This window comes from Phycodurus eques, chromosome 7 (assembly GCF_024500275.1).
Source record: "Phycodurus eques isolate BA_2022a chromosome 7, UOR_Pequ_1.1, whole genome shotgun sequence".
NCBI lineage: Eukaryota > Metazoa > Chordata > Actinopteri > Syngnathiformes > Syngnathidae > Phycodurus > Phycodurus eques.
Window position 1 is genome coordinate 1928604 of NC_084531.1, and position 25154 is coordinate 1953757.

General features: G+C 42.6%; 1 protein-coding gene across 9 annotated transcripts in view; it reads left to right on the forward strand.

The window, feature by feature from the left end:
- The window catches only part of usp32 (ubiquitin specific peptidase 32), a 150581-nt gene that overhangs the window by 112528 nt on the left and 12899 nt on the right, over window positions 1–25154 (forward strand). For 5 of the 9 annotated variants that reach the window (XM_061682538.1, XM_061682537.1, XM_061682541.1 and 2 more), the window contains 6 exons: window positions 6689–6873; window positions 10671–10757; window positions 10917–11037; window positions 12564–12755; window positions 19914–20055; window positions 24688–25073. In XM_061682538.1, the coding sequence (XP_061538522.1) occupies window positions 6689–6873; window positions 10671–10757; window positions 10917–11037; window positions 12564–12755; window positions 19914–20055; window positions 24688–25073 (1113 nt within the window). Of the gene's footprint in view, window positions 1–3973; window positions 4039–6688; window positions 6874–10670; window positions 10758–10916; window positions 11038–12563; window positions 12756–14517; window positions 15544–16701; window positions 16763–19913; window positions 20056–24687; window positions 25074–25154 lie in introns of those variants that run through there. The other 4 variants (XR_009768958.1, XM_061682539.1, XM_061682543.1 and 1 more) reach the window with 4 other exon arrangements.

A 25154-nucleotide genomic window follows, 5' to 3' on the forward strand; every position in this document is an offset into this window, starting at 1 on the left:
TTGTTTCCTTACTTGTTCTGTCAGAAAAATATTTGCCAAAACAAGCAAAAGGTTTCAGGGAGGACCTATCCAACGCAGGATCTTGGACAAGGTTAAAATTCCCGCCGATGATTGGGTAGTGGCAATCAATGTCAGGAAAAGAAGAAAAAAGACAAGTGATAAAGTGGTCATCATCCCACACGGGGGCAGAGACACTCATTAAAATAACTGGAATATCAAACAGTTTGCCTGACGGTGACAAAACAGCCATTCGGATCGTCAATAGACTTTGTGGGTTCGAAAGGTGTCTTCCTGCCAATAATAATTGCTGCACCCCTTCCCCTTGCATAAAACTTACAGAAATTCATGCCACGTCCCGGGGTCTTTTAAGACAAGAAACCTCAGAGCTTTTAAGGTGTGTTTCTTGAATGAAACAGATGTCACCTCTAAATTGTTTCAGATGCGAAAGTACTTTATTCCTTTTGGCAATACCATTAATCCCCCTGACATTCCACGACACAAACTGACAGCCACGTATTCGTGATGTAAAAGTATCAGTCATAACTAAAAAAAAAAAACTAAAAAAAGAGGGGGATGGGGTTGGAAGTGGATGGAAACAAAACACACACACGCAAACACTTTGGACACACAACGCTCATACTTATCACATAGCTCCCAGCTTCTGTACATATCCATTAATTCCCATGTCTTTACTACTCCCACAGAACAATATGCAACCATATCGTTTAACAAATTATAAAATGAATATATGTACACTCTTCCTAATGACGACGATGTAATCTGATGGAGGTTACCGACTGTAAGGTGTGGTAGGGGAGAGTGTGGCTCGACAGCATAGGATGGTGGTGTGTAAGATGACTCTGGTGGTGGGGAGGAAGATGAAGAAGATAAAGGCAGAGCAGAGAACCATGTGGGGGAAGCTGAGACAGGACGAGTGTTGTGCGGCTTTTCGGGAAGAGGTGAAACAGGCGCTGGGTGGACAGGGGGAGCTTCCAGAAGACTGGAACACTGCAGCCAAGGTGATCAGAGGGACAGCAGGAGAGTACTTGGTGTATCTTCTGGCAGGAAAGGAGAGAAGGAGACTTGGTGGTGGAACCTCACAGTACAGGAAATCATAGAAGGAAAAGGGTTAACTCAGAACACTCAGTGGGACACTGAGAGGACCAAGGAGAGGCGAAAGGAATATATTGAGATGTGATGTAGGGCAAAGGTAGAGGTGGCAAGGATGTGCAGCAGGTTAGGGTGATCAAGCATAGAGATGGAAATGTGTTGACTGGTGCCAGTAGTGTGCTGGACAGATGGAAATAATTCTTTGATGAATGAGGAAAATGAGAGAGGAGGAAGAGTAGAAGAGGCAAGTGTGGTGGACCAGGAAGTGGCAATGATTAGTAAGGGGGAAGTTAGAAAGGCATTAAAGAGGGTGCAAAATGGAAAGGCAGTTGGTCCTATGGAGGAATGGAAGCATCTAGGAGAGGCGGCTGTGGAGATTTTGACCAGCTTGTTCAACAGAATTCTAGCGGGTGAGAAGATGCCTGAGGAATGGAGGAAAAGTGTACTGGTGCCCATTTTTAAGAACAAAGGTGATGTGCAGAGCTGTGGGAACTATAGAGGAATAAAGTTGATGAGCCACACAATGAAGTAATGGGAAAGAGTAGTGGAGGCTAGACTCAGGACAGAAGTGAGTATTGGCGAGCAACAGTATGGTTTCATGCCTAGAAAGAGTCCCACAGATGCATTATTTGCCTTGAGGATGTTGATGGAAAAGTACAGAGAAGGTCAGGAGGAGCTCCATTGTGTCTTTGTAGATCTAGAGAAAGCCTATGACAGAATACCCAGAGAGGAACTGCGGTACTGCATGCGGAAGTCTGGAGTGGCAGAGAAACACCGTCTTGTCAGTTAGATAGTACAGTATATGCTCTCAGAGTCTCAAATACTTTAAATTATTTTTTCGTCATTTTAATATCTGTAACGCACATGGGTTAGTTTTATGATGTTACGAGTCCCAACTTTATTCTCTCAACACGTATCAATTATTTCACGCTCATCTCGCGAGTTCAGCCATTCACTCTATATTCTGCTGTATGTATGCTTGTCTTTGTTTTCGTAGTAAATTTCCTTCGCATTTGTTCCCGTATTTCCTTGTAGTTTCACATTAAATTTGATCTATATTAAGCATCCTATTGTGTACTGTGTGCGTGTTTGAGTCAAAGATATTGACCTCTGCAGTCGAGAACTAATTTATATAACTGTGGCCAATGTTTTTCGTCGTGTTGTCCTGCTGTCCCTGTAAACATCTTCAGTCTTCATCCTACCGTTTCACTTGAAACAGACCCCAGGGAAAGGAGAGCTCAAGCGTTATCCTCTGAACTCCTTCACAAATCATATACTCATTCAGTACCAGGCCTCCCAGTTAACATGGATATTTGACTTCTTAAGCAGTCAGTGGCACTGAATGTGTTAATTACATTGCACATGAAATAGCATGCCACCGAGCAGCTTTTTCTCTCCCAGCAAAAATGGAGGGTTTTCGAGCATGAACGGCCTTTTTAAGGTCATGCCACAGCATTTCAACTGGATTCAAGTCTGGACTTTGACTAGGCCACTCCAAAACCTTCAATTTGTTTTCTTAAGCCTTTCAGAAGTTGACTTGCTGGTGTGTTTTTGGCCATTATGGTGCTGCAGAAGCCAACTGTGCTTCAGCTTGAGGTCACAAACTGATTGCTGAACATTCTCCTTCAGGATTTTCTGTTAAAGTGCAGAATTCATGGTTCTATCAATCACAGCAAGTTGTCCAGGACCTGAAGGAGAAAGCAGCCCAAGACCATCACACTACCACCACCATGTTTGACTGTTGTATGATATAATTTGGTGCTACATTTATATCCATCCAGCCATATACATTTATATGTACACATACAGACCCTTTCCAAAAAATGTGACTATCATGGAAAAGTTTATTTCCGTCATTCCATTAAATTTTTTTTAAAGATTATAGATTCAGGGCCCACAATTTAAACAATGTCAAGTATTTATTTGTTTATTTTTACATAATTTGGGGTTCCAGCTCATAAAACCCACGAAATCAGGAAATCAAAAAATTAGAATACTGTGAAGAAATCAGCCCAAATTTTACAGGCCAATAATGTTTTGAACTGAGTGTCACACACTGATCATCTACCGAACTCAAAGCTGCTGAAAGGATTGTCAGAACGTTTGTTGTCACATTTCTGTGGGGCCAATTATACATTACTCGTGCACTCACTGTAGTTGTCTCGTCATGCTGCACTATTTGCATATACTGGCCACTCATGCCAGAGTAGCATCTGCTCCATTTGCACACTGATTGAGGATTATCTGCAACATTTGCACAACCAACATTGTCCCAGATGATCGCACTACTCGTCACTTTAAACCGCATACACTCCTTGAAGTCTCAGCGCCCTTTGCACAATGGTCATTGCACCGAACTATTGCAATATTAGTCATTCGAACTGCTCTAAGTGCTAGAGGACTCTGCATCTTTTTGCACAATTGTTTTTTGTCAATGTCTTTATGTCCCCAAAGTGTTCTGTAAATTGACTGTTTGTTGTACTAGAGCGGCTCCAACTACCGGAGACATATTCCTTGTGTGTTTTGGACATACTTGGCAAATAAAGATGATTCTGATTCTGATGAAATAGTTCACAGTTGGGTGCTGATTAGTGACCTCCAGGATTTTTTTCGAGATATCAGACACCATGTCATTGGTAAAACACAGTACTTTGGTGTTCTTCTCACTGCAAAAACGTTTCACATCCTTGATAGCTCCATCACCAACTATTGACGTTTGGGGTGCCATTTTTTTCTTGTATGATTTATTTTCATACCTTTCAGTGGTGGTGGGAAATGAACATTCTTGACTCAAATCTATTTGTAAGTCTGATATCAATGTTTTGCATTGACCCGCGTCCTTTTTTCTTGCCCTTCGCTGTAGCTACCATCCACGGCCGCACACTCGGGGTTCAAGCAGCCCGCAACACAGGCCAGCTGGATTCCTCGGTAATTGCTGGTTTTGTGTCCTCCCTTTTAGATGTTGTCCCATATCTTTGGGCTTTGCTCTCAGTAAATTCCAGGGAGAACTGCTGGAAGGTCCATTACCGTACAGTCCCACAGGTTTCAAAATATCCAGGAGTCTCTGCTTCTAATTTTTTTTTTTTTTTTTTCTTTAAGAAAAACAAGCTTATCAGGAAGAAAAAATGTACACAGAAGCAAAGCAAGGCACCTGCACAGGTTTCCCCAGGTGTCATTAAATTGTTTGGTTCAATTGTCTCAGTTGGGTTCAATATGGGGAAGACTGCAGACTTGACAACTGGCCAGAAGAACATCATAGGATGGGGTAAGCCAGAAAAGTTCATAGCTAAGGAGACTGGCTGTTCACAGAGTGCTGTGTCCAAGCATATCATTGGAAGGACAAAATTTGGCAGGAGAAGATGCACCAGCAAAAGAGATGACCGTGGGCTTCATTGGATTATCAAACAGAGAAGATTCAAGAATCCATCAGAGATCCAGAAAGAGTGGAATGAGGCGGGAGTCACAGCTTAAAAAATCACCACATTCAGACACATCCGGGAGATGGGCTACAACTGTTGGGTTCCTCGGGTCAAGCCACTTCTGAGCCTGAGCCAACGTAAAGTGTCTAAACTGGGCCAAGGAGAAGGAGGACTGGACTGTTGGCCAGTGGTTCAAGGTCCTCTTTTCCGATGAAAGTAGTGTGTGCCTTTCATTCGGGAATCAAGGTCCAAGGGTTTGGAGGAAAACTGGTGAAGAACAGAACTCAAGCTGCTTGGGGTCCAGTGTGAAATATCCACAGTCAGTCATGATTTGGGGTGCAATGTCCAGTACAGGTGTTGGTCAACTCTGCTTTCTTAAATCCAAGATCACCGCAACCAGAATGTTTTAGAGGACTTCATGATTCCTTCTGCTGAGGGTCTGAATGGAGGTGCATATTTCATCTTCCAGTAGGACCTGGCCCCTGCCCATACCGCCAGAAGCATAAAAACTTGGTTTGATGCCCATGCCATCACAGTGCTTGATTGGCCAGCCAACTCGCCAGATCTACAACCCATTGAGAATCTATGGGGTATTATCGAGAGGAAAATGAGGGGCCAGACCCGGAAACAAAGAACTGACAGAATGCATCAAGAAAATCTGGGTATCCATAACTCCCAGGCAATGCCCCACAGGCTGATGGCCTCAATGCCACGGCGCATCGAGGCAGTGATTAAAGCAAAGGGATTCCCAACCAAGTATTGAAGATGAACATATCATTTTGAAAGTACCATATTTTAATTGATTTAATGTGACCCTAATTTCTTTCTTTTTTTCTCCAAAAATAAAAAATGAGAGAGAACTAAATGGTGATTTCTTCACAGTATTAAAATTTCCTTAATTCCTGATTTTGTGGGTTTTATGAGCTGGAAGCCCCAAATTTGTAAAAATAAACAAATAAATACTTGAAATTGTTGAAATTGTGTGCCCTGAATCTATTATATGAAAGTTTAACTTTTTGAATGGAATTATGGAAATGGTGGGTACCGGCTGGCCAAGCAGAATGCAGGTTTGGGGGACTTCAACGCTTCAACTTCAAATTTGTTTGGAAAGGGTCTGTAGATTTTCGTGACATTACGCGTCATAATACTTTTGGCTGGGAGATGCCATCGTCATCTGATGACATGGGAGCCTGCAGCCAAAGTCCATGTCTGTGACACAATGCCACCTACAGAAACGCCGTTGTCTTTTGAAACATCAAAGAGCCATTTGTTGTGCAATATACAAAATTGAGCTGACATATGTGGGAATGACATGCATTGCAAGAATTCTTGTGGGATGACATGGCTGTCTTAGTTCCTCAAGGAGGCATTTCAACGGTCGATTTTTTTTTTTTTTTAAACACCCTACCTTCCAACATGTTGCACCGTCACCATTGTCGAAGAAAAAAAAACTTTCATCCATCCATCCATTTTCAATACCGCTTATCCTGGTTCGGGTCACAGGGCGCCGGAGCCTATCCCAGCAAACTTCGGGCGAAAGGCGGACTACACCCTGAACTGGTCGCCAGTCGGTCGCAGGGCACACAGGCACGGACAACCATTCGCACTCACATTCACACCGTCACTGAGTGGGAACCAAACCCACGCTGCTCGCACCAAAGTCAGGCGAGTGTACCACTACACCATCGGTGTCTCATCCAGACTTTCAATGTCGGCAATTTTGACACCAAAGAATGCATACAAATTCAGTGAGGAAATGTAATCCGCTCCTGCTTGCTACGTCCAAATTGCGGGCGGACCCAAATCTGGCTGAAAATCAAATATTGCATCCGTCTTTTTGGGGAAGATTTTTTCTGCAAACATCATTTGTAAGTCCAGAACTGAAATAAGTACAAATGTTCTCACCATTAACTAGTTCCTTTAAGAAACCTTGGAAAAACTTGAGGTTGTGCCTTGTGACTTGACAGTGATGAAGATCAGATCATGTTAATAAGATAACCTTTATTTGTCCCACAATGGGGAAATGACCAATATGCAGAAATCCAGGTAATTTCAAGGGTTCACATACTTTTTTGCGACTCCATCTTAGGTTCTAGTTTGCCAAAAATGTACAGTATAAATCTGCTTACAGAATAATATGACATCTCTTGCTCTTTCAGATGCGTACAGAGCTTTACTTCTTGTCATCTCAGAAGAACCGACCCAGTCTATTTGGCATGCCACTGATTGTTCCCTGCACTGTCCACACCACTAAGAAAAATCTGTATGATGCTGTCTGGATGCAAGTATCTCGACTTGTCAGCCCACTGCCGCCTCAGGATTCAAGCAACCATGCCCAGGATTGGTAGGCTTATTCTTTGCAGTTAAAGAAGATGCTTAGCATATTTTGCTTGGAGTACAGCACAAGACAACAGCAAACAATTTTTCGATGAGTTCCGTGGTGAAGTTTTAACATTTTTCCAAATCCGTACACATTAAACCGTTCATAGCAGTATTCAGATCTACTCTGCCAGGTGCACACTCTCATTGGGCCAAAAGCGTGACGTTATGTCTGCGATGCAAATTCAAATCAAGCTGTGAAGCTATCATTCTTTTTTTTTTTTTTTTTTTTTTTTTTTTGTCTCCATGCAAAGACTGGTTAAAAATTTTACATTGTAAAGACACAATAATTATGATAACAATTACGACTAATAATAATGATTTCTTCACATTTAAAGAAACCTAACATGGGTGCACACGAAAAAAAATTTTTAGAAGAAGAACAAGCTTATCAGCAAGAAAAAATGGAAACAGAAGCCAAGCAAGCAGAGCTAGCGAAAAACTGCGCTGTACGAGAGCGAGAGAGCCAAGTCTGTGTTTCCGGAACCAAAAGAGGATTAGCGGCCTCGAAGTAGGAATAAAATCATAAAATGGCGCAATATTTCTTGAAAATGGACTGCAATTGTGCATATTTTCCCTTCTCTCCAGATATGTAATGTGAGTTGGAAAATGTATGTTTTATATACACCCAATATGACTTCTATTAGTTTTACACAACCTTCACGTGCTTTATTGTTCAATTGTGACGACGAGCTGTTTTTTCGATAAAGATAAATTGAGTGCAGTTGGACAAACTTTTCTTCTCTGTCTCCCTCACTTCAATATAACAAAGGTGTTTCTTTGCTTGCTCTTCAATAAGGGGGGACAACTCGTGACGACTTGTCCCTTTCCCTCTCTTGGCAAAGAGTTTTCTTTTTTTCCTTGTAATAAAACCCCACAAATTTTCTCCGGGCACTCCGGTTTCCTCCCACATCCCAAAAACATGCATTAATTGGAGACTCTAAATTGTCCGTAGGTGTGACTGTGAGTGCCAATGGTTGTTTGTGTCTATGTGCCCTGCGATTGGCTGGCAACCAGTTGAGGGTGTACCCCGCCTCCTGCCCGATGGCAGCTGGGATAGGCTCCAACACGCCCGCGACCCTAGTGAGGAGAAGCGGCTCAGAAGATGGATGGATGGATGGATGGATGGATAAAACCCCACAAAGACAAGAGCGTGCTGGAGCCTATCCCAGCTATCTTCGGGCGAGAGGCGGGGTACACCCTGAGCTGGTCACCAGCCGACTGCAGGGCACATATAAACAAACAAACCACGCAGGCACGGGGAGAACATGCAAAACTGCACACCAGGCCATGCCGCCTCATAAGCACACGAGAAATCAAATTTGCGATACAAGACGTGGTATTTGAGAATTTAAATAGATCTATCTAGCTGTAGCCTTTTGTGTTTCGGTTTTTGGAAATCTTATTTCAAAGGCCAACAACAAAAACAATCCAACAAATAAGAATGTCCTTCAATAAAAGTTCAACCTTTCAACTATGAACAAGAGTTGAAAGAGTGCATCAAGAAAACATTTATTGAAGCTATGTTATATTCTTCCCACAAGATTAACAGGGCTGTCCTTCACTTTTGTGACCAGATAGTATGTCCCACCTGTCTCAAAAGCTCCTGATTTCCATCTTTAGTTTGGCCATTTTTCGGAATGGTGTAAATTTACCCGAGGAGACTGGTAGCATACTTGCTAATGACTGCAACAGAAAAGGAAGGGCCACTTGCTGGGCTTGACTGATGCGCCAACACACTCGCAAAGCATTCTAGGATTTGTAGTGTTAGCGGTGCATGCGGTATTTACCGGATGGTGGGACACCTCTAATAATACACATTTGATATGGTCTCGTGGACCAAATATAATGACACCGCGGTCCAAATCTGGCCCGCAGGCCTGAAGTTGACATTTAAATCTTAGTCTATTTATATTTCAATTTGTATTATTACCAACTATGATTCATGTTGCACCATGGGACCGAGACCAAATCCTAGTTGTGAATGGACCTTACACTCACAATGGCAATAAACCATCCATCCATCCATCCGTTTTCTTTACCGCTTATCCTCACTAGGGTCTGATTCATTCCGATTCTGAGTCTCGCCATGAGCCTAGCGACTACCCATCCCCCACCCTACTACTATGATCACCTGGCGCCTCATGTACAAAAGTTTCACGGCAAAGGTCGGCTGTATCAAGAGTGACATGACCGTGGAAATGTGCGGTGCCTCGCGCCAACTGCATGGCTGGCGCACGCACGTTTCTGCAGCTTTTGGTGCTTTGGCGAAATTGTTCCCATAAATCTGCACACCAGAGACGCAGGAATCATTAGCACCGATGAACAATTCATGCCGGGCAACATTTGATTTCAACAACGCAGTTGAGGCAAGGACTGAGAATTCATTTGTTAACCAGTGTACTTAATGAACCCCTGATATTCGCGAGGGCGCCTATTAATTGATCGAGGCGATCATTTCTGCCGCCTATTGCCCTCGCGATCGCTTCGTGACGCCAGCACAAGCACTGAAAAAAAAGTCCTTTGAATTTACTTCACTTGAACATGTACATCGGTTGCACATGATTAAAATGTGTTGAAATTGACATCATGTACCCCTCGTCTCCGAAAAAAAACAACCAAAAAAAAACAATTTTTTTCAGCGTGCGTGTCCTCTCCTGTGTATTAAAATAATACATTGAGTCATCAAAAAGGAGTCAACGTTTTTGATATCCTCTTTGATATGCTGATGTGCTTCTATTTGAATTCCAAAGATTTATTACAAATAGCACACATACAACATTGACGCGTGAACCTTGATCTCACAGGGCTGAGTGTAGGTTACTGTATGAACACATTTGTTAGGAGTTCTAAAAAAATACATGGAATTAACCTTGTGGGGTGATCATAGTCAGCCACGTGTCCTCCCATCACCCCTGAGAGAGCAGCGTCTCCCATGATTCTCTCCTCGAACGGGGTGTGGCCCGCCGCGCCGGTTCTTCCGCCTTCTTTTGGCCCCACTTTGGCGGTGGGCAGCTGTCGTCCGCTTCACATGCACCTTAATGTCTGACCGCTTCTTTTTTTAGTTCAGCGTGTGCGCGCTCTTTTGTCTCCACAGCATCGGCAGCCGCACACGCGCTTTCCCATTCGCTCCACTTTCGCGTGTTGTTAACGCCGTAGGGCAGCGCGCCAAAGAATATTTTCTTGCGCGCCTCCACGTCATTGAGCAACTTCCACATTCAGAACAAATATTTGTCTTCATTACCTTGCTCATTTTCCTTTTTTTCTGATCCTGCAGAGATCGGCATCTCGGGCGCAGGGTTCGTTTCAATGTGATTTGCATATTCAAATGTGGGTGTGGGCAGGGAGGAGTCGGCTCCTCCAACACGTGCGCTCATTTCCACGTCGATTGGAACGTACGAAGGAAACGTGCTCGGATTCATGAGTACGCGGAGTTTCATACATCTGAATATTTTTGTGCGTACGACGTTTTGTGGATTCGAGCGTACGCCATGTTTTAGGAGGAAATCCGCGCAAGTCTTTGTGCATGAGGCCCCTGGTCCCTGACTGGCAATCATTGTCCCTACACCGTATTTGTGTGGCCCTCATTTGAGTGGAGTGCATTAACATTGGACAGGCTTGTGGGAAGGCTACAGGGCACCGCAGAACTTTAGCCTGACCCCCAATCCAAATCACACAGGACACAGGCCCCCAATGCATGCTATGTGGTGCATGTGGAAGCCCATATTTCTTAAATATGGATTTTCCTGTTTTTATCTTTAGTGATGACAGCATGGGTTACCAGTACCCCTTCACTTTACGGGCTGTGGATAAGGACGGTACCTCATGTGCCTTTTGCCCTTGGTATAGGTAAGAGACAAAATATTTCCCAAATCCCAAATGTAATATGTAGAGAGAGTTACTCATCAAAATTACAAGTTGATATTGCAATTCTAGGCATATAATGGAGCTTCTTATGTGTATTTGCTTGGGCATGTGTATGTTTTTTTTTTTTTTTTTTAAATTCAGGTTCTGTAGTGGCTGTACAATTTCGTGTACAGACGAAAGAGCATCATTAAGCAATGCTTACATTTCTGTGGACTGGGACCCGACTGCCCTGCACCTCCGCTACCAGACCTCCCTGGAGAGAGTGAGACACTCATTAATCCCTTATAAATGGTTTATAATTGGAAGCGAAGTCGCCAAATACCAAAACCATCCTGCATGTTTATTTTAGTCTCAAGCTCAGAATAACCTTGCTCTTAGGCACGTCTGAAAAGTATGAGTCAAAAAAGAAATTGTTATACCCTCAGAAATTGCCTGTGCTAACTGCAGTGGAAAGGAAAAATTCGAACGTTCTATTGATTTCTACAGCGGGTACGGAAATAATTCAGACCCACTTAAAATGTTCGCTCTTTGTTATATTGCAGCCATTTGCTATCATGATTTAAGTTCATTTTTTCCTCCTCATTTATGTACCCACAGTACCCCATATTGACAGAAAAAAACCAGTATTGTTTGCAGATTTATAAAAACAAAAAAACTGAAATATCAAACAGCCACAAGTATTCCGACTCTTTGCTCAGTATTGAGTAGAAGCACCCTTTTGAGCTAATACAGCCATGAGTCTTTTTGGGAATAAGTTTTTTTCCACCTGGATTTTGGGGATCATCTGCCATTCCTCCTTGCAAGATCCTCTTCAGTTCTGTCAGGATGGATGGTGACCATCCCAGACTGCAAGCTCCCAAAATTACAGCGCCACTACCGGAAATGACCCAGAGTAGCCTGAGGTGCCCCAAAATGTTGACTCAATGAACAAACCCGCAGAGGATGATCGTGAGTGGTCTTAAACAGCACACAACCCACCCCCACACCTGTCGCGCACAGCTGCGCATTTTTTGGAGAACCATCAAAAGTTTTTGATGACATTGCATTTGACAAAATACATTTGTTTTTTTAAAACCACTCCTTGCTGCTCGAATACTGTGAACAACTGGTTCAGTGTTCATAAAACATGTCACAAATAATTTAATAGTTATCTTTACAAACATTGTACATTATAAACATTCAGTGAATTATGCCATGTAAAAAAGATTATTTATTCTACACTTAATTTGAAAAAGTATATGTTAAGTGAAGTCGAGAAAGACGTGTATTCTTTTTTTTTTGTAAAAACACGTAGCCTATTTAAGGAAAATCAAGACTGACATTTTATTTTTTAATAAAAACAAGTATTTAAGTCGAGACTTATTTTTCATAAAATCTTTATTATGAAACATTGCTATGAAAAATGCACTTGCAGTAAAGTATTGTTTAAACCGGTTGACATTTTTATAACAAGGCGGTGTTGTCGACAGCTGCGGAACGTAACTCCAAAAAAGTGAGTTGTAAACGAACTTAGTTACTTTGGAAATCGAGGAATCGGTAAAGTGACGAAGTTCCTTTTCAAATCGAGTTCCTTTTTCAAGGTAACTGCAGCAGTATTGGTCTTACCAGGGGGACAAAGATGGTGAAGAATAAGCCACGTCAATTTTGCGAGGTGCTGGTGTTAAATGATCACAATTGAAATGACTGGATTGCAATTGAGTTTTTAAAAATTGGAAATTGACTGTCTAACAGCGCTGCCGATTGTTGTCTTCTCCAGGATGTGCTCATTTGGCAAGCTTGTCTCCGTAGGTTTTCGAGGAACATTGCAGTGTGGAGATGTCTCATCAGACCCAAGCTGAGCCAATCAGTCTCGATAGTTGCCTGAATGCCTTCACAAGCGAGGAAGAGCTCGGGGAAGATGAGCTCTATTATTGCTCGAAATGTGAAACCCACCGGCTGGCCACGAAGAAACTTGACCTCTGGAGACTTCCACCAATACTGGTCAGTGGTCGTGGTTTATGACGTAAAAATACTCAAAAGCATTATTGAAACATCGTCTGACGTGCAGTTTGGTCCAGTTTATTATTTTGCCTTTATACATCACCAACTTGAAATAAATTAACCAGGATTTGTGTGAAGGGTAGACGTAGATAATGCGTCAATTTAAAAGGGAAATAGGATGGAAAAGTGACTTTAATTAGTCAGTGAATTGGTGGTGTCAAAACATTGCTCACCCAGTAAATGTGGAATTGCACAACGAAATATTTTTGGGAAACTGCCTCATTTAGAAAGTATGTCGGTCACCAAGCTGTTTAGCCTTTGATCCAACTGTGACATCACATGAGTAGGTACAGTGGAACCTCGATAAAATGGACCCCGACATAACGGATATCGGTTAAAACAGACCGTAGGGACTGAACAATGTGTCCAAAAATAGTTTCCGTTTGTCACTTAAAATGCCGTTGACAGTCTGTTAGTTCCAGAATTGGCCGCTTTTTTTTTTGTCAAGCCGTTCGACTTTGGCAACAGATTTGGAACTGTGAAGCACGCAAATCCTGATGGCTCATGAAAGCGACTCGCCTACGATGAATACTGTACGTCAACAATGTCACCATGACCAAGCACACGTGGTAAATTTGGATAAAATGTGAAACATTTTCAAGCTTTTTGAAAATTATTTATTGACAATAACTTTGTACTGCGCTGGGCACTTTTAGGCCACTAAAAAAAAAAAAAAAAACTACAAATCTATAATTTTGTACCGTACAGTAATACGGCTGCTTCTTCTTCTTTTCCTCTCGGCTTGTCCCGTTAGGGGTCGCCACAGCGCGTCATCCTTTTCCATGTCAGCCTATCTCCTGCAGCCTCCTCTCCAACACCAACTGCCCTCATGTCTTCCCTCACGACATCCATCAACCTTCTCTTTGGTCTTCCTCTCGCTCTCTTTCTTGCCTGGCAGCTCCATCTTCATCATCCTTCTACCAATATACTCACTATTTCTCCTCTGGACGTGCCCAAACCATCGAAGTCTGCTCTTTCTAACTTGGTCTCCAAAACATCGAACCTTGGCTGTCCCTCTGATGAGCTCATTTCTAATTTTATCCCTGATGTAGTCCCACCTCCACTTTAAATTCATCTGTCACACCTACAGCACACCTCACCGCTGTCCTGCTGCCTTCGTACATGTCCTGTATTATTCTAACATACTTCTCTGCCACTCCAGACGTCCGCATGCAGTACCACAGTTCCTCTCTGGGTACTCTGTCATAGGCTTTCTCCTGATCTACAAAGACACAATGGAGCTCCTTCTGACCTTCTCTGCCTTTCCATTTTTCATCCTCTTTAATGCCTTTCTAACTTCCCCCTTACTAATCATTGCCACTTCCTGGTCCACCACACTTGCCTCTTCTACTCTCCCTTCTCTATCATTTTCCTCATTCTTCAACTCCTTGAAGTATTCTTTCCATCTAGCTAGCACACTGCTGGCACCAGTCAACATATTTCCATCTCTAGCCTTCATCACCCTAACCTGCTGCACATCCTTCCCATCTCTGTCCCTCTGTCTGGACAGCCTGTATAGATCCTTTTCTCCTTCTTTAGTGTCCAACCTGCCATACATGTCATCCTATGCCTCTTGTTTGGCCTTTGCCACCTCTACCTTTGCCCTGTGTCGCATCTCAATGTATTCCTTCCGCCTCTCCTCGGTCCTCTCAGTGTCCCACGTCTTCTTAGCTAACCTTTTTCCTTGTATGGTTTCCTGTAGTGTGAGGTTCCACCACCGAGTCTCCTTCTCACCTTTCCTGCCAGAAGATACACCAAGTACTCTCCTGCCTGCCTCTCTGTCCACCTTGGCTGCAGTGGTCCAGTCTTCTGGAAGCTCCTCCCGTCCACCGAGAGCCTGTCTCACCTCTTCTCGAAAAGATTCACAACACTCGTCCTGTCTCAGCTTCCACCACATGGTTCTCCTCTCTGACTTTGTCTTCCTAATCTTCCTCCCCACCACCAGAGTCGTCTTACACACCACCATCCTATGCTGTCTACCCACACTCTCCCCAACCACTACCTTACAGTCTGTAACCTCCTTCAGATTACATCGTCTGCACAAGATGTAATCCACCTGCGTGCTTCTACCTCCGCTCTTTTAGGTCACCCTATGTTCGTGCCTCTTCTGTGTTCACTACAGCCATTTGCATCCTTGTTGCAAAGTCTACCACCATCTGTCCCTCCAAGTTCCTTTCCTGGATGCCGTACTTACCCATCACTTCTTCATCACCCCTATTTCCTTCACCAACATGTCCATTACAATCTGCACCAATTATGACTCTCTCTCTGTCTGGGATGCTCAGAACTACTTCGTCTAGCTCCTTCCAGAATTTCTCTTTCACCTCTAGGTCGCATCCTACCTGTGGGGCATAGCCGCCAATCACATTATACAGAACACCCTCAATTTCAAGTTTCAGCCTCATCACTCGATCTGATACTCTTTTCACCTCCAAGACATTCTGAGCCAACTCTTCTTTTAAAATAACCCCGACTCCATTTCTCTTCCCTTCTACACCATGGTCAAATAATTTAAACCCTGCCCCTAAACTTCTAGCCTTACTGCCTTTCCAGCTGGTCTCCTGGACACACAATATATCAACCTTTCTCCTCATCATCATGTCAACCAACTCCCGAGATTTTCCTGTCAAAGTCCCAACATTCAAAGTCCCCACATTCAGTTCTAGGCTCTGTGCTTTCCTCTTCTCTTTCTGCCAAAGAACCCGCTTTCCACCTCTTCTTCTTCGACTTCCACAGTAGCTGAATTCCATACCGGATCGGTCGTGGCCCAGGTTAACAACGTCAGCCACCAGCGCCGGAGGCTGACGTTGTTAACCTGGGCCACGACCGATCCGGTATGGAATTTTTTGGATGAACGCCTATTTGTTAGGCAAAGTTTTAAGCCGGATGCCCTTCCTGACACAACCCTCTGGATTTACATTTATCCGGGCTTGGGACCGGCCTACACTTTGCACTGGCTTGTGCCCCCCATTGGGCTGTATTGCATGAAGTACCCCCCCACCCCCACACTCTATTTAAAGCACAAAATCTGGTTATGGTTGTTTTTTTTATATATTCAAAACTCAATATTAAAAGATATTGTTCAGAAATGGTATTTTAAATTTTGCCAATATCACATTTTTAAGCTTGAGTCCAGTAACTCATACCAACAGAAGCAACACAATATAAAACTGCATTTTTAAAAACATTATTTTGAACTTTAAAGAGCTTACATTACATTTAATTGTTTTAGTTGTATTAAACAACACCTGAAGTTCATTCACTCATAGCAACAGAAGCAACAACATAAAACTGCATTATTCAGAATTGTATGCATTTCGAACTTTTTATGGGCATACATTTTTGCAGTAGTCTGACAGTGCAACTGTGAAAGAGCAAATTTGTCTTGTCGTCTGATCCGGGCATTACGTGTTGTTGTTTTTTTTTTAATAAATAACTTCATTGGCCATCAGATATTTACAGTACTACGTCAAAAGACACGCGACAAGGCTAAAAATAAACTGGCTTTGGAATTCAAATATACTGAGCAAGATGGCGACGCGGAGTTAATGTCTTTTGCGCATTGATCGGATCGGCGAATTATGACATTAAAGCCGATCAGCATGAAATGATAAATATCGGCCGATACCGATCAGCCCGATAAAATCGGTGTCAAGTCTAGTGTTTAGTATTCATGATCTGTGTATATATCTCTGTTTGCCCGTCTGCAAAATTATCTGTTGTAAATCAGTGCTTGTACAGATGACATTTGCTTGAAAGTCTTTCAATGAATGAATGGCTATGTTTCCTGTTTTTGTGTGTGTTAAATGTACTGTACATGTTGATTTTTAATGCACAGCCTAAAAACACGTGAAATTGTTTCATTGTGCCCGAGTTGCCCATTTAGGTGTTGAAAGAAATCCCTTTCTGTTGCTCGTTTTCTGCAAGAACACACATGGCACTGGAAGGTAATGCCTCTCATGGCTTTGGAGTTGTCTTGTTTAGAATGGGTAGTATTTGTGTGATTTAATGACTTACTCCTTTCCTTGTATTCCACGTACAAGGACAATCTTTGTATGGAAGTGGAAAACGATAGCTGCCCCTCAAATGCCCATGTGCTTGCCTGAAATGCTTAAGCAAAAAATATCTGCTAGCAAGTTCTACAGTGCACTCTTTGCACTTCCACATGAATTATCCTGAAAAGGAAAATAAAAGCAATTAGCACAAACTGAGCGCGACGATCATACAAATAATGGCCTGGCATTCAGTAGGCAGTCTATTACTGACAGTCACTGAGAGGTTGCCTCCAGTGCCTTGGTACCGTTGATGAAACTGCAAAATATGAGACAAATGTATTGAGTGAAGATACTCAAAATGTCATCAAGAAGACTATGTTTAACCGGAGCACTTATTTAAAAATCCAGCAGATATTCTGTGTTTTGGGAGGAGAGAGCAAGAGACTCCTTATTTGCTCTGCCGCAACTGCTGTTTGCTCAGTTAAAAGACAGAGCCTGCATAATGATGTTCATAAAATCATTCGAATTTCACCTGAAATCATTCTCATGAATTGTCTCTTCGAATGCAAATGTGTTTTTCTTCATCTGGCCCATCTCCCTTCCTTTTCTCAAACAAACAAAAGCACGTCACCTAATGAATATGCTGAATCATGTTCTTCTTCACTGTTGTGTTCACATAACCAAGTAATCCCATACACCACTGACACTATGGTTTTGTAATGGCAATTACACACATTATACATTACTGAATGCATGATACAGGTTACGCATAAACAGGCAAGATTAACAAGTCAAAAAATATCTCACTACCTGAGTATAATATGACAAGTTAGCTCCCAAGCTTTACCCAGAATACAATGGGACAGAATATAATGTGTGCACGAGCCCTCTAGCACGTAACGCAGCGGTGGCACAGCAGCTACAAATAGCAAGTCTGTGTACACCTGCATCACTATTTTAGCAAATAGTACATTTAAAAAAGTTCAGTGTTAATGTGGACAATAATAAGTGCTGCACTCTGCTAATGTATGCACAACACTTCGTCACAAACTCGTAAATACAACCCCGATTCCAATGAAGTCGGGACGTTGTGTTAAACATAAATAAAAACAGAATACAATGATTTAGAAGCTGTACATCAAGCAAGAATGGGAAAGAATTCCACCTCCAAAGCTTCAACAATGAGTGTCCTCAGTTCCCAAACGTTTATTGAATGTTGTTGAGAGAAAAGGTGATGTAACACCGTGGTAAGCATGACCCTGTCCCAGCTTTTTGGGAACGTGTTGCAGCCATAAAATTCCAAGTTTATGAGTATTTGCTAAAAACAATCAAGTTGATCAGTTTGAACATGAAATATCGATATATTTGTAGTGTATTCAATTCAATATAGGTTGAACATGATTTGCAAATCATTGTTCCTGTTTTTCCTGTTTTTATTGATGCTGAACGCAATGTCCAAACTTCCTTGGAATTGGGGTTGTACTTGCTCCCGACTTGATTCGCTGGCAGAAAAAGTAAAGGAGTGAGGAGGGGAAGGGGAACGGGGAGGATGAGAAGGAAGAAGAGGAGAAAGGGAGCGGAGGCGGGCACATGCCAACCACCGGGTGCTACTCTTCTCTCAATTTGCTATTTAGCGACGTTTCGGTGGTTGAACCATATACTGTACTATAAATGTCCCACATTGCATACAGTGTTTTTCGACAAGTGAATAACGTCCTTAAACTTTCTATTTATGTATTCAACAGAATCCACAAGTGTGGGTTTGGGGGGCAGCTTCAGACCAAAAAGATTAAGAGTTCATAATTTACATTCGTGTCCACTTTAACCAAAAAAAGAAATGTTGCATGAAAGAGCTTGAATCGTTTTCATGAGTGTATGTTAATCAGAATCATCTTTATTTGCCAAGTATGTCAAAGACACACAAGGAATTTGTGGTAACATTTATCAAAAGAATCTGATTCCAGAACATGCGAGGCTTTCGTCAATACAGATGCATCTATAAACACAGGGGTACCTTGACTTACACGTTGAATTTGTTATCCGTGACCAAGCTTGTAATCCGCTTTCCTCATAATTTAAATAAAAAATGCACTGGATTGTATAAAAACATCATAAAAAGAGAATGTAATGAAATTAACTTAACTATACACTATTATGTATAGATGGTAAGTTTGTATTTAAGGTTCACTGCGATGTTCAGGAAAGCAGGTTCTGGGAGAACAAATTGTTATGAGTGAGTTAAACAGCGGTAAAATCCTGTGGTAACTTAAAATATCATGGCAATTGTGTGATAATTGGCACAATGTAGCACAGCAATGTTCATTGTATTGTTTGTGTTGCTTTTGGGAAGAACATCTCTTATTTTCAGGCTCAGACTCAGCTGTTTAATCAAAGCTATAAATACACAGCTGTCATATTTCACCCAACCAAAAAATGGTCATCCGTGTCATCCGCAACGAAAATGACCTTGGCGTGACCTGCAAAGAGCCGATACAATTTTTTTTTTAATAATCCATCCATCCTTCCATTTTCTGAGCCGCTTCTCCTCACAAGGGTCGCGGGCATGCTGGAGCCTATCCCAGCTACAACCGGGCAGGAGGCGGGGTACACCCTGAACTGGTTGCCAGCCAATCGCAGGGCACACATAAACAAACAACCATTCACACCTAGGGGCAATTTAGAGACTTCAATTAACCTCCCTTGCATGTTCTTGGGATGTGGGAGGAAACCGGAGTGCAGTCACCCACCGTGAAATTTTACATTTTTTAAAAATCAACCAAGTGAAGGCTTCCAACTCGAAAAACCCGTCAGCTTGGGCTCTCTTAAGTCACGGTACCGCTGTATGTGTTTTTGGTAAGGGCAAATATCACTTTCCTGGACCCCACAATTTGTAACCATCTCTATTTGTTATATATTGATCTGATCTGCTTACATTCTCTTGTATTCTTGAATTGACTGTGTTCATTTGTTTCTTTCTTCACCAAGGAAAGGATTTTGCCATCATATACTTGCGTTATCTTCTGTCTGTATCAAGGCAGAGCTTTTAATTCTTTGTCATTTGGCCGAATATTTCTGAGCTTAACTCGTTTGTGTTTTCTATTAGATTGTCCACTTCAAGCGGTTCCACTTTGTGAATGGTTGTTGGATCAAGTCTCAAAAGATTGTTAAGTTCCCAAGAGAGAATTTTGACCCCAGCAACTTCTTGGTTTCCAGGGACCTTGAACTGTGCTTGCCTCATTCATACAGTAAGTGTTGGTTAGTTGGAGGTTTCTCCATTTGGGTCCTTACTGTGTTCTCCAACCATCCTCCAGGTAACCCATGATTGAATATTCCGAAATCACCCTGCAAATCACACTTGCAAACTTTGAAATGTATTTTACTTTTTGGAAATATGAACATTTGGACAGACTGAAACCCTGACTGCTGCAGCAGTCCACGGTGTGCGACCCAACAGTCAATCGAAAAAAGAAAAAAAAAAGAAGAAGCAGGCGAAGATCCATTAGTCAACCAATATTGAGTTTACGTTGACATCTTTGTGCTCAAATGACCAATCATTGTCTTCTTTTCGATACGGTTAGAAAGTAGGCATCCCGTAGGAGCCAAAATCAGGTATTTAGAACATGGGTCAGCCATTTTGACCAATTTTCATTCAAGATATAAATTTTACATCTCAGATTAAATGTGATTCTCTCCATAATGTATATAATGTAAACAACATCAACCCTGGCGTTTATGGTAGGTATGTCTCTTTTCAGCCACTTTTTGGTCAGGGCCTTCTTGCTTGCCATTATAAATCGTCTTAATCGACTCTATTGCCAAAAGTATTCACTCACCCGCGTTGACTCATATCTGAATTTAAGTGGTATCCGATTCTTAATTCATAGGGTTTAATATGCCATCGGTCCACCCTTTGCAGCTATGACATCTTAAACTCGTGGGAAGACTTTCAACAAGGTTTAGGAGCGATGTTTATGGGAATCTATGACCATTTTTAAAGGAGCATATTTGTGAAGTTACACACTGATGTTGGGCGAGAAGGCCTAGCTCTCAGTCTCCGCTCTAATTCATCCAAAAGTGTTCTATAGGGTTGAGGTCAAGATTGTGCAGGCCAATCAAGTTCATCCACATCCAATTCTCCCATCCGCGTCTTTGTGAACCTTGATTTTTGCACTGATGCACAGACATGATGGAACAGGGAGGGGCAATCTCCAAACTGTTCCCACACAGTTGGAAATGTTCAAAAGCTCTTGGTATGCTGACGCATTGACACTGTCCTTCACTGGAGCTCAGGGGCTAATATTTTGGAAAGGTTTGACTGAACCTGACTGGCCTGCACAGTCTTGACCTCAGCAATGTCACATTAAAACCTATGGTTTAAGAATGGTACATCACTTAAATTCATTGGTGAGTCAAGGCAGGTGAGCGAATACTTTAGGCAATATAGTGTAGATATCTCCCTTTGCACATTTAAGTTCCCCTGTCATTGAGGTACAAGGTTTTAAAATTAAATCAGATTTTAAAGTTTAAAAAACGTGTCCAGAAGGTCAAGGAAACATCTCCAAAATGGAGCCACGGAGGGATGATCCCAAAAGACATGAAATTGGTTTGCCACCCACAGTATTTCCACAGGACCTCCAGCATCAGTCTGATCAGAGTATTTAGTCTTTGAGAATGGGGTGCAAAAAAATTGCCAGGTTCTTCCAGCTGTATTCCAGTTTGTTGTCAACCATTGCTGTCTGAAGATTCTGTCCCATTCTATACTACAATGGACCCAATACAGACTCCGCATCACTGCAGATACTGCACCATATCCACCTGTTGATCTCACGCTCCATTCTTCCCTTACTTGTGAACAAGACAGCAAGTTATTTGAATACTTCTGCTTGGGGCAGGATCTCATTCCTGACATGGAGAGGGCACGCTACTCTCTTCTGTCTGAGAACCCTGGCCTCAGATTTGGAGGGACTGACTTTAATCCCACTCGACACACTCTTCTGTGGACCGCTTCCGCAACAGTTGAAGATCCCAATTTGATGAAGCCAACAGATGGTTAAAAAGCAGAGATGCAATGGCGAGGCCCCCAAACCAGACCCCCTCAATTCTGTCCAGATAAATTATGACCAGAATCAGTGACAAAGGTCAGCCTCTGCGGAGTCCAACCTTCACTGGAAACGAATCCGGCTTCCTGCCGGCAATGCGGACCAAATTGTGACACCGGTCATACAGTACATACAGTACGTGGACCGAACAGTCTGTATCAAGGGGACCGGTACCCCATACTCCGGGAACCCCCTCCAAAACACTCCCCCGCCTGCCCCATTCTGACCGCCTTGTTAAAGAAAAATGCATTTTGTGTTAACAGTCGGACCCAATTTCTTTTATAATTCACTAACTATAGCCACTAACAAGACATGATAATCTCAGATTAACATTAAAAAAGATATTTATTGTGAGGTTTCCATGGAAAATATCCCTCACATATGGTACATTTGGGAAATAGTCAATTGCATTGCATGGTGACGTTATGTCATGCTGGGTGACACTATGGTGCCCACGCATGTCACTGTCCAGACTTTGTTTTCTACGGCTTTGGTCCCTGCACCCTGCCCTGTGTGGCACACCAAGAAAACTAAGTGCACTGTGAAACCGCCTTGACACTTCCGAACACAACGCTTTAACATTTCAGAACAACAACACACTCATGCTGTTTGTTACAACGTATCTTAGCGAACGATCCTTTTCGAGAATGGTCGTCAGAAAAACAAAGAAGAGACTTGGTTATGAAAATGATATGAGAGTGGCATCTGCCAAGTTGAAAGGCAAGAGCAAAAAGTCACATTCAATTTGAGTCAAAATGCTGAGTGTGTGTGTATGCACGTGCGTGTGCATGTGTGTGTACCGTATGGTAAAAGGTAGAGTTCCCTCTCAAGTGGAGGAGTTTATCTCAGGATCTTGTTTCTCGAGTGAGGGAATAATGGAGCGGCAGATCGGTGCAGCATCTGCAGTGATGGGGACTCTGTATCGGTCTGTTGTGGTGAAGAAGGAGCTGAGCTGAAAGGTGACGCTCTCAATTTTACGGTCAATCTCCGTTCCTACCCTCACCTATGGTCACGAGCTGTGGGTCGTGACCGAAAGAACAAGATCACAGATACAAGCGGCCAAAATGAGTTTCCTCCACAGGGTGTCCGGGATCATAGAGTGAGGGTGAGATTGTCGGTCATCCGGTAGGGGCTCAGAGTCAAGCTGCTCCTCCTCCGCTAAGCTCGGCATCTATTTAGGATGCCTTCTGGATTTTCCCTGGTGAGGTGTTCTGGGCACATCCCACCGGGAGGAGGCCCCAGCGACGACTCGGGACACGCTGGAGAGACTACGTCTCTCGACTGGCCTGGGAACGCCTCGGGATCCCCCCGGAAGAGCTAGACAAAGTGGCTGGGGAAGTCTGGGCTTTCCTGCTAAAGCTACTGCCCCCACGACCCGACCTTGGATAAGCAGAAGAAAATGGATGGATGGATGGATGATTTGAAATAACATTGACTTGATTCAACATGCGCACACTGTGAGCGTCCAGACTGCACTCGCGTCAGACACACATCCGATTTATATCCACATATGAAAGAGGCCGAGGTCGGATATGAAAAAAGCGGAATTGTACTGTTCACATTGACATGAAAAAATCAGACACGTCACATTGGACAAAAAAAAAAAATCCGAATTGACCTGCAGTATGAACATCGCCTTATTTGCTGACTTTGATTCTGCTTTTTAATAAGATGCAGCTTCATACCTTAATTGAATGCCTCGCTGCTATTTTTAGGCCCCTGGATCAAATCTTATTTTTGATTTTAAACTTTCTAACAGACGGAAGTGAAGCGTGTCTTCATTAATGAGCAGGTCTAACCCCAGTGTGAGAGCTTCACACGAGGGCAGTCATTTAGTTAACTTCTCTGACGACATCGCCCTGCTGACTCTTCTTCAAGATCCACAGTGTAATGATGGTTCGGCTTGAAATGATTTGATCAAATGGTGCGATGACAACTTCTTGGATCTGAATGGAACAAAATCAAAATGACTTAGCCATTGAGTTTAGAAATAATAGTGCCGAGCACAAAAACAGCCAGTCTAAATAGTGGAAACCTGTAAATACTAATACAAAAACACATTTGACTCATTTCAAGTTCAACAAAAACACAATCACTTGTCAAATGGGGACAACATAAAATCTCTCAAATATTTGTGTTTCTAAAACCATTTTTTGTTCTTTTTCATCTTTCTTTTATTGAGTCTGTTAGCATTGATTTGTTGGTTTAATGGTCCATCTGTGAAGACCAAGAACAGTCTGAATCAGATAGTCATGGTCTGATCCAAGATTATTGGGAGTCCAGCCTGCAGACCTGTGCGTGCTCTGGGAAAAATGTGTGGTGCACAAATCAAAATGCATTATGAAGCAAGGAGACAACGTCATATCCAGTGGATTTCTTTTCATGGCCAGAGGGCGGCATTACTGCGCACCCCTGTTGAAGATCAAAGAAAGAAATCGCTACTCAAACACTTTTATCCCTTCAGTTATCAGGCTGATGAATGCCAATTTTATTGATGGACATTCATGCTTTGTCACTTTATTCATCTATTTGTTATCATTATCCTATTGATTCATGCTTTTTTGGTTTTTCATATTCATATTTTTCAAAGTATCACTGCTGGGAAACCATTAGTTCGACTGATTCACTGACAAGTGAGAGTTGAATGTTCGTTGTATGTCGAATGAATTATTATTTTACTTGAAGTAAACTGGGAGCTGTCACCCGAATTTTCCGCATGGGATAAATGTTTCAGTTTTCTGAATCTGAAATCCTTTTTTTTTTTTTTTAAACCAACAGCCTCTCCTGCTTTGAGCAGGGAGCCACCACCGTGCCAGAACAGCAGCACATCTGCCAACCCCAAAGCTTGCGGTGGAGGTTATGAGCCCATATGTCAACATCCGCCCCAGATGAACCGCAGACATCGCCTTTCCAATAGCAATGAGTACCTGGAGGAATCTGCTGAGGCTGAGTCACAGGACTACACACCACAGGATGACACGGCTGGAGGAGATGAATTTGGCCTTAGGTCAGAACATCTACTTGAGTCAGTTTCAGCATACAGTCTCAAGGCTTCTACAAGGCACACTGATGTGATCAGAATTCATGACTTAACCACAAACTGCAGCACAGAGAGCCGAAAAAGAAAGGGTTTTGATTCCATCTACAGCCTCTATGCAATATCAGTAAGTACTGCTCATCGTTCATTCTTAACCTTGAACCCTTACAAGGGTTCTTCTATTGAATTTAAATAATTGAACCAATTA